General features: G+C 36.4%; 1 protein-coding gene across 1 annotated transcript; it reads left to right on the forward strand.

Moving 5' to 3' along the window:
* The first annotated feature begins 505 nt into the window (after positions 1–505).
* LOC111016447 (Protein phosphatase 2A, regulatory subunit PR55) lies at positions 506–9,806 on the forward strand. The gene is made up of 14 exons (XM_022291856.2): positions 506–1,139; positions 2,865–2,968; positions 3,076–3,174; positions 3,279–3,398; positions 3,877–4,074; positions 4,509–4,600; positions 6,471–6,589; positions 7,241–7,364; positions 7,474–7,597; positions 8,323–8,391; positions 8,485–8,576; positions 8,767–8,844; positions 8,917–8,987; positions 9,097–9,806. The coding sequence occupies exons 1-14, from the start codon at positions 1,028–1,030 to the stop codon at positions 9,234–9,236; spliced, it is 1,542 nt and encodes a 513-aa protein (XP_022147548.1). The 5' UTR covers positions 506–1,027; the 3' UTR covers positions 9,237–9,806.
* Positions 9,807–10,368: the final 562 nt, after the last annotated feature.

Genomic DNA, 10,368 nt, shown 5'->3' on the forward strand with positions numbered 1-10,368 from the left:
CTAAAAAATTTGATGTTAGATAAAAGTGTCGATATTTTAACTTTTATGAAAATGTTAATAAAAATATCAATATCAAACTATATCTATGCAACTTTTTTTCATATTTCATTAATAGTTTTTATAATATAATATAAAAGTTGATTTACTATGTCCACCCCAAATTCACAAACATATGAAGATTAAGCCTATAATATTGTATCGAGATATATGTCTAAGTATAACATGTACAAATGAAAATTTGAGTTTAGTCGAAAATAAGTGCCTCAACTACGTTGAAGTTAGTTTCAGATATCCATCTTAATATGTCTTAAAATTAATACCCGAAAACAATAGAAGCAGGGGAATGTAACCCACCAATGAGATGGAAGCCCGTTTGAGATCCATATCCAATAATGGGGTAATGAAATGGGTGACCCGGCGAATTCGGGTACCCGTCAGAAGAATTTCGCCGAGAATTATAATAGTTGGTAACATTAAGAAACACCCCATTACCGAGAGGGAACAACAAAAGAAAGAAGCAAGTGTTCGTGTATATGAATGAATGTATTTCTATAACTTTTATGTATCTGTGTGCTTTTTTTTTTCTTCCTTTTTTCTTTCATATTTTTTCCTTTGTCTTTGGACGGTTTGCTGAGTTAGACTTGTTTTAATCCCGAATAAGCACAATCCCAATTTTCTCCTTCTAGAGAGAGAGAGAGAGAGAGAGAGAGCCTTTTGGGAGAGACAAGACAGTCAGAGAGAGGGGGAGAGACTTTTAGAGAGAGAAAGTTCTGCGAGGCGCAGGAATTGGGCTTTCTTTTCTTTTTTCTTTTTCCCCAGTTGGCGATGGTTTGATTGGAATCTGCAGCAACGATTAGATTTTCCCCTTCTGTGCCAATTTCTTTTCTGGGTTTCGAAAATCGTTGACGGGTTTTCCAAGCTGTGGTTTTTGTAAACCCAGACAGGGGATCTTCGATGCATTGATTGGATTTGGTGGATTTGGACTTTTTTCCATCTGGGGTAGCTTGGATTTGCGTTTTTTGACGAAATGAATGGTGGAAACGAGGTCGTCGCAGCTCCGGCCGCCCCGCCACAGCCGCTCGACTGGAAATTCTCTCAGGTCTTTGGCGAACGTACGGCCGGTGAGGAAGTTCAGGAAGGTACTATTCACTTTATACTATATCCAAATATTTTCCATTTGGGTTTTCTGGATCCAATTCAAATATGGTGCATCCATTGCAATTAGGGTTTTTTCGGCCTTCCGATCTGGTGTCAGATTGTAAGTCGTTCTGTAAATTTGGTATTCTGTCGTGGATCTCTATCCCGTCCGTTTCTGGACCTGTGAGTCGTCCAACAATTTTTTAAAGTCTATCTTTGGTTTTGATGTTAATTTGCTAGGAAATTTTGTTTTGGTTCTGAAATGAGAGGCAGTTGAGCTTGCTAGTTTAGATGCCCTCCTAAGATTGTGCAGCATTGTTGCTTTTCGATAGGATCAGTAAGTAGCTTCGAACCCAAGTCTGCCCAGTGAGTTGTTGAATAGCTTTGAGTTTCTGGATTGAATTTACTGCATGCACTTTTCTAGAATCTAGTCTGAGATTTTCTTCCTTTGGTAGTAAGCGAACACGAAGCGCATTGCTTAACTGTGTGGAGTGACTCTTTCTCGATGTATGATCCCCGCCATCCCCCTTCCAACTGTCCTTGAGAATTGGATAATTTTGACCTAATCAGTACAGCACCCTGGTCACAAGGAAGCCTGACAAATGCTTGGTTCCTGTTTAACTGGACATTCCTGTCTGCCAGAAATCCAAGTGTCCTGGTTTGCTGACTTTGGAGCTTGTTTGGATTCTTCCCTTCTTGACGTGAAATCAGAATGCAATTAATACGACAAACAAGTGCATCAAATTTCCTACAATGAACCAACAAGTGTATAAAAAGTCCTATGATAATCCGACAGCTGGTCTTGTACACAATCCACGTTTGGAGTATGGTGTTGTATGCATAGTACCTTAAGCTAAACTGCTATTAAGCCTTTGATTTGGAAATTATTGTAGAGAAAAATATTAGAATTTTAGGAGGATTACTAGGATCTGCCATCATCTTTGGTAGTTAACTTGTTCTGTCTCTTTTTCTTAGGGTGCTACTGCCAAACCATTTTGTAACTACTCCCGTTTATGATTTGCTTCTGATGGAAAGTGTTTTTGTGTCTCTCTTGGCTTTTGTGCTAGTAGGATAGGCGTCTTTCTTCCAACCCTCTCTTGTCTACGTTTCTGTTTTTCTTCGGAAATGAATAATAAAACAGTGGAGTAGTACTCATCATTATATGTGGGTTGGACTATCTGATGCATCTTTGTGAGGTTTTCAAGCTTCTATTTTCTTTCACATCTCTAACCGTTTCTTCTCTTATTGTTTCACTTCTTTTCCTTTTCCTAACTATAGCTTTCCTTGAGATAATGATCCCTGTTGCAGGCCCTCACCCACTTTGTATTAAGGTAGAGGCGAATAATGAAGCTTGTTAAAGATCTTGTTCATCTTCTGCGTTTCCATCTCAATTCTTGGCTTTAAAAGCAACATTAAAGTTATTATGGGGATATGTGTTTCACATCAATTTGCTTGTGACAACATGAATAGCTGCCTCTCTCAATCTATCTGTATCTATTTATCTCTGCAATGGTTTTTGGTTGATTGGATATGCTATATGTGAAAAAGTTAGAGTTGTGTCTAATAGATGTAGTAACTCTCATGCTCTCATTTGTTATTGTAACTGTTTCTATTTAGGTAGCTTAATAGCAACAAGTTGATGCATGCATTTTTCAGGGTTCATTTATCTTGGTTCGTTCCTCTATGTATTAATTTCTTAAGTTTCCTATTCATCTACTTTTTGGCAGTTGATATTATTTCAGCAATTGAATTTGATAAAAGTGGTGATCATCTTGCTACTGGTGACCGTGGTGGCCGGGTGGTACTCTTTGAGAGGACGGATACCAAAGATGTTTGTTTCTTGGAATCATGCCTGCTTTGTTAATTTTTTCTTCCTAATATCTTTGTTGCTTCTTGTGTTCTTTAGTATCTTAATTCTTTGTTTGCTTCAACTTGTAGCATGGTGGGTCTAGAAGGGATTTGGAGAGGATGGATAGTGCAATTAGTAGGCATCCTGAATTTCGCTATAAAACAGAATTTCAAAGTCATGAGCCTGAGGTATTCTCTCCACCATTAGTTTTGTGGTTGATAATTAATTTTATATGTTATATGAACAAATTCGTACATTTTTATTTATATTTCTTTTGCATTGCTTTAATCAGTTTGACTATCTGAAGAGTTTGGAAATTGAGGAAAAAATTAACAAAATCAGATGGTGCCAGCCAGCTAATGGTGCCTTGTTTCTGTTATCCACTAATGATAAAACAATCAAGTATTGGAAGGTAGGCTACTGCTTTTGTCTCTCGTCATTCTGCCATGTGGTGAACACTGGATTTGATAGTTGGTTAAGTGTTTCAGCAGTTATATCCAGTATCTCGGTTGCATGTTTCTGAAGGTTTTAGTGTAATCCTAAGATTACATGGTGAGGTTGCATAAATTCTGAAGGGATGAAATTTAAAGCTTTACAGTAAATTATTGTAGATACCAACTCACATTTTTAGATTATTGTGTTCAACCCATTTCAAAATTTATGAATTGCTAATGCATAACGGTGAAGAATTATTCTAAACTTTGATTCTAGTGCATGAAGATGCTCTTTTTTGAGTTCATCTATAATGAAAATGTAGTGCATTTTAAATCTAGTTGGAAGCCCTCCCTCGAAAAATCAACAATTTTCTCTTATATTGTCCTCTTTTAGCATTTTTGCCAGTAGCTGTTCTGCACCATTTACTTCTTTCTTTTGTTTCGAGAGTTGATCAGGTGCAAGAAAAGAAGGTAAAAAAGGTTTCTACCATGAATGTGGATCCTTCTAAATCTGTGGGAAATGGCAACAATGCTAGTTCCAGCAATTCAAGTAGCTCTGGACCATATCTTGCAAATGGAGGATCCCCAGACCGGTATCCCAGTAATGACCTTTCATTTACAGCAAGGGGCATACAGTCGCTACGCTTACCAGTGGTAGGCCCTCACCCACTTGTATTAATAATCTTACGAAGTAGTTTTAGTTCCATAGCATTAATGACCGTGCGATTCAAATGATTAGTTCGGGCATACATTTACATATTAGTGATTATTTTTTAATTAAGGTCTCGTTTGGTGACATTTTTATTTTAATTCTCTTTTAAAAATTTAACCTTGTATGCTATAATGATATTATTTAAGCACTTTTGGTACTGTCAATTTCAAAAACAAGAAGTAGATCTTTGGTAACTATTGTCTTTAGTTGTTAAAATTTGGCTAGGTTTTTAGAAGTAGTTTTCAGACAAAGAAAATTGTTAGGAAACCAACATGAATTTTAGAAAATGAAATAAAAAATAAATTTGGCATCAAAAGGGCTTAATTTATTCAATTTTATTTTTTGCTTGTCAGTTTTTAAGCCAGTAGTTTTGCAGGTAACTACCCACGAGACTAACCTGGTTGCTAGATGTCGAAGAGTATATGCCCATGCTCATGATTATCATATCAATTCCATCTCCAATAACAGGTTTGGTGTCTTTCACTTCACTGGAATCCCAAGTTCTCTGTTTATTTTTTTAAAAATATTTTGGCAAGCCTCCGAGGGGCAGCCTGGTTGGCAAGGGGTTGGGGTCTCTTGGTCATACTGCGTAGAGGTTTCAGGTTCAAACCTTCTTAGTGAACTTATACCAAAAATCCTTGATGTCTCCAAGGTCCGGACCTTGATGTGGGTGCCCCTGGGTATAGGGGAGCAAAGCTCGGACTCCTAGTTATCAGGGAAAAAAATAAATCATAATAAATTTGACAACATTTTTTGTCTTTGTGACAATGGCCCCTTGAGTTAGTAGATGCTAAACTTGTATCAGCATCTGCTATTTTATTTTATTAGTGCCTTGTCTTAAGCACATGAGTATTTGATCTAATTAAAAAGGAATAATTACATAAAACTGTTATTTAAAACTATCCACCAGTAACCGGATAAAGACCTAATAATATCCCATTGGTCCCAAAAATTTCTCACTTGAAATGTTCCCCAAATCCCTCCTAGTGACATTTTCCTGAAGCAGCCTTGATATGTTGGTTCACAAAACTTTGTAAAACCAACGAATAGCTTACAATGTATGAAGGAAAAAATCTTCGATGTTTCTAGGGAATGAGAGTTGCAAACTTCGACCAGAAGAAAATAGTTGATCAGCATTCTCAGCATTTTGCTCTACAAAAAATAAGTACAGGAACAATTTATTTTCTGAATCATATCTTGGGTATTTAGTACCCTAAATGAGGAGTCTGACCTTTGACCTTCCACCACATATTGCATTTATCAAAAAGGATAATCAAATAATTGAACTGAGATTAGGAAGGAAACTGCAAATTTGTTTAGCCACCAGAGTATGGAATTTCGGGCATTGAAAAGTCTAAAACTTGTATCTAACTCAAAAGAGGGAGCCATGCGTCCACCTTCCTTTGATTAAAATTACTTCTAAAATTCTGAGCATCCTTGCTGCTAGACGGACTACCTAATAGTCCTGAATACTTCTTCCCTTGCTTTCATCGACAGCATAAAGTCTTGACAATGATAGTCAAAGATGGGAATTAATAGGATAGGATAATCATCCTCCCGAGGGCAAGTGGTAGACCTACTGATCTAGCTTTTGTACATAGCAATGAAATGCCAAGGACTTTTAGCTACAATGGCAACAATGAGGGGCTGCAGGCTAGCGATCGAAAACACATTTCACTATAATTATTAGATATGATCTAGTGCTATGGAGCATCTCTCTCATAAGTGAACCTCTAAATCCACATGGAACAAGAGACTAGAGAGTGTCATTCATTTCGTTCCTCTGTTTAAATAAATTGCTATTGAGGAGATTTTGTTGAATGAATACAAATTCTAAAATTTTAAACTACTAATTGTGTACGTGCTAAAATATTATTTTGATTAAAGAGGCTCAACACATAGAATACTTATATTGCAATAGAGAGGAACCAAATAGTCATAGTTCAGAGACTTGAAGGTGGATCTCTTACTTCGCTACCACATTAAATTTCCCTAACTCTCATTAGTTGTAACTTTTTTGAAAGTGAATCAATCAGTTAACTTCAAATAATTCCTGATCGCTGCCCTTAAATTGTAACTGTTGAATTGTAAATGGGAACTTCTAATAGAAACTTTTCATTTTGGTTAGATTTTCTTCATCCCTTCTTAATGGAAGCTGGTTTTTGTCCAAATTTTCTTCATATCTTCAGTTGATACATATATGTACATATGTTTGCATGCACGCATGTACAAAGACAACTTTTATTTATTTACAGAAATATGATTTCCATTTACAGTGCCTGGCTTGTTTTTAGCATGGTTTTAGTAACCAATTATGTCATCTTGCCTGTGTTTATAGTGATGGAGAAACTTTTATATCAGCTGATGATCTGCGGATAAATCTTTGGAACTTGGAAATTAGCAATCAAAGTTTCAATATTGTTGATGTCAAGCCTGCTAACATGGAGGATCTTACTGGTAAGGTTTTGAAATTCTGATCACTAAGGCCGAACTTTCCTTCCAGTGGTTGATATTTAAGTAATCAGAATTGGAGATATTAAGTTAATATTTTTTCTCTATAAAAGTATTGGACAAGGGAAGCATCCTTTAGATCACGAACTAACTTTGCAGTCTTTATGATTATTTACTAACATTCTCAAGAAGCAAGCTTTTGTTTTAACTATCTCATTCTTATTCATTACCAGACTACCACTAAATATGAAATATGTACAAAGTTCGTGGGTTAATGTAGAAGATTTATAACACTTATCATCATCAAAAAGAAGCCAGAACTCCTGGCCTCTTATGACAGGATTTTTTGGAACTTATTGGGAAAAAAGAAGGGGAGAAAGAAAAGTAAGGGTCATGTCGTTGTGAAATATATTTAAGCCAGCCAACATTCAACTTTTGTATACTTCTATTGATAAGTTTTTTTTACTGAACTTTTGTATACTTCTATTGATATGTTTCTTTTACTAACTTTGGGCTTCTGCGAAGTGAAGTAGTGTAGTCATTCGTTCATTCTCACTGTTTTTTTCTTCTTTCCAATCTCCTTTCTTTCTTTTTTTCTTTTTCCTTCTTTTTTTAATTTTTTACTTTGGATTCTAAATTTCCCTTGTGCTTCTGTAGAGGTGATAACATCTGCAGAGTTTCATCCTACTCATTGCAATATGTTAGCATATAGCAGTTCAAAAGGATCCATCCGCCTAATTGATTTGCGGCAGTCAGCATTATGTGATTCTCACGCCAAATTGTTAGTGCTAATACTGCTTTTTTTAAATTGATTTTTCTCTTCATATCCAGCACATTAAAAAATTCCGTGGACCTTACAATAACTCATGAGAAATTCCACTTGGGTGCAGATTTGAGGAGCAGGAGGCACCTGGTTCTAGATCCTTTTTTACTGAGATTATTGCTTCAATCTCTGATATTAAGTTTGGAAAGAACGGAAGATACATTCTTAGTCGTGATTACATGACTCTCAAGGTTTTCATTTTCTTCTAGACATTACGTTGCTCATATGTGATATGTGGCTGCTAGCCTGCTATGTTGCAATTTTATCATTTAGATTGATAATCTTCAGGGTCCCTCATAAAGTGCAACCCCTGCCACCCCCACCCACGCCTCCCTACATGAAAAAAAGAAGAAGATAGTCTTTAGCTTATTAGTGTAATGGTTGCAATTTTATCATTTGGATGGACTTGTATGTGAGCCAGTTAAATTTACCTGACTGCTGGAACTGCTACCTTCTTGGTCTATTTGAGGAAGTTGACATTTCAAACCTCGGGAGAGGACGACCCATTCTCATTTTTACTTTATTGTATACTTTGATTACGAGCTTACTAGATTGTGTCCTAACATCAACAAGAAAACTCATCTGGAATAAAGGCTTCCTAGCACCTCACTGATAATCAGTCCTTTTTCAGGGGAAGCTTCATGTAGTTATGTCCACCTTTTGAGGTAGAGTTAATGCCTGATAGTGTCATAAGAAAGTCGTGACGTAGTTTTTCTTGCTTCATCTTTTGGTCTGCTCGATCTTTTTAAATGCCTGCAGCCTGCTAGATTGTTTGCACTAGTTAGTTATCTTGTTATGAAGGGTTTTTAATGGTTTTTTGCTTGCATATTTTAAACGTTTCAACTAAGTCAGACCATGTTTTGGATTGTTTTCACTAGTTATCTTGTTATGAAGTGAGTTGTTTACTTATTTGCAGTTGTGGGACATTAATATGGATTCTGGTCCAGTTGCAGCATTTCAGGTTCATGAATATTTAAGACCTAAGGTTGAACTATCTGCCCCTAAACTCAGATTTGAATGTTAAATATGTTGCTATTTCTGATCTTCTTGACCCATTTTTCTTTTAATACCCGTGTAGCTGTGTGACCTGTATGAAAATGATTCAATCTTTGATAAGTTCGAGTGTTGTTTGAGCGGAGATGGATTGCGAGTAGCTACAGGATCTTACAGGTAAGTGTTCCCCTGCAGAAAACTTTACAATTTTTTTTTTCTTGAGTACAACAAATGTGAGGGATGGAGGTTGAACCTCTGACATCTAGGGAAGAAGCCAGATACTTTGACCGTTGAGCTATGCTCTTGATGGCTACATTTTTGTTCTTTTTTTAGAGATAAACCTTAATACATATATTTGTGTTTTCAGTAATTTATTTCGCGTGTTTGGCTGCGTATCGGGAAGTACAGAGGCTACAACTTTAGAAGCCAGCAAAAATCCAATGAGGTAAATTGGGTGAGTGTGATATGACTCTATCTGATTTATGTGATGCTTATGCAAGGTTCACTTTACCTGCAGGCGTCAAGTTCAGACCCCTTCAAGGCCTGCCAGATCCTTGAGCAGTAGTATAACACGAGTCGTAAGACGAGGTTAGTGTTTTCCTTTTCTTCTATTACTTATCGACTAACCAAATTAGTTTTAGTTATGTGCCATACATACTGTTGATTTTACATTATCCCTATTTGGAATCTCCCATAGGAGGAGCAGAGAGTCCTGGGATTGATGCAAATGGAAATTCCTTTGATTTCACAACAAAGTTGCTGCATTTAGCCTGGCACCCATCTGAGAACTCGATTGCTTGCGCTGCTGCTAATAGCTTGTACATGTACTATGCGTAAACATGGGTTTAACAAGAAACCGTATTTGCTTGGTCGGTCGACTTTCTCAACGAGAAAGTTCTTTTCCCATTTCCTTCCAGCCATTGATTCGGAAGCAGCTTTCCAAGTACTCAAGACTTCAAACGACGTACTGTACCTCCGAACACTTCTAGAACGTGCTTTTGGTATCCAGACGCCGAGGTGGTTGCCACACAATCCTCCATAAGGTTTATGTTGATTTCTCTGCAGTGGCTGCATCTCATTTTCCTCCTCTCTCCCTCTTCCCTTCCTCAACCCCAACTATTTAGTTTCTTCTTTTTCACTCTTTTTCATTTCCCTGCATCTTCTTCTGAAAGAGAAGGTGCAGTTATGTTTCAGATTGTTTTGGGTTGGAGCCATGAAGGAACAAAAAAAAAAAAGAATGTGATTGTAGCTCTCCTACAACAAATACTATAAACGAATGTTCAATATTTGCAACCGCAACTTAGGCTTAAGATTACCAGGAAAAAGAAAGTGTAGCTTTTTATTCATAATCTTGGTTGGGATTGAACTTCTGAAGAAAAAACTTACACAGCATCATTTTTTCATTGATTCTTTGTGTCACTGAGTGGTAATTTATTTGACCCATATTTATGAAATTTTACTATACCATCATATCTTGTGCTTCAGTTTTCTTATGTTACATTAGGGAGTAAGGGGATGGGTTATTTTTTCCCTAGAAACTTTTGGTTATGGTTAGTTTTGGGCAAAATTCTTCCATTTTAGTTGTATGTAACAACTTATGAGATGATTCCTCAAAACAGTAATATTACTTATCTCCCATTTGGTTGAAGTTAGTTTTCTTTAGACTTCGATATATAGAATGGAGTTTCGGATCAAATCATTTTAAAACAGTATTTAGATTTCTATGATTATTTTTTGTACCTAGTCTCACCATTATATACAGCTGATTTGTTGTATCCAATATGAACTCTTACACATGGCTAGTAATAAAATACAACAGTAGCTGCACCACTTCCACTTCCAAACATAAATGTACAATTCATTTTTCAATTGTCCCCTATTACTGTACATGAAGTTTTAGAGATATTCGATTAGATTTTCTTTACTAGACCAAAATCCAACCCACGATGGTCAGTTTGCTATTTGTAGG

This window comes from Momordica charantia, assembly GCF_013281855.1.
Source record: "Momordica charantia cultivar OHB3-1 chromosome 9 unlocalized genomic scaffold, Mcharantia_2.0 BLBB01000009.1, whole genome shotgun sequence".
NCBI classification, from domain to species: domain Eukaryota; kingdom Viridiplantae; phylum Streptophyta; class Magnoliopsida; order Cucurbitales; family Cucurbitaceae; genus Momordica; species Momordica charantia.

Excerpts from the sequence above, each read along its gene's own strand:
- LOC111016447 (XM_022291856.2), top strand. The coding sequence starts at position 1,028 with ATGAATGGTGGAAACGAGGTCGTCGCAGCTCCGGCCGCCCCGCCACAG. Across the intron at positions 1,140-2,864 it reads CGGTGAGGAAGTTCAGGAAG|TTGATATTATTTCAGCAATT; the intron begins GTACTATTCACT and ends ACTTTTTGGCAG. Across the intron at positions 8,845-8,916 it reads GCCAGCAAAAATCCAATGAG|GCGTCAAGTTCAGACCCCTT; the intron begins GTAAATTGGGTG and ends CTTTACCTGCAG.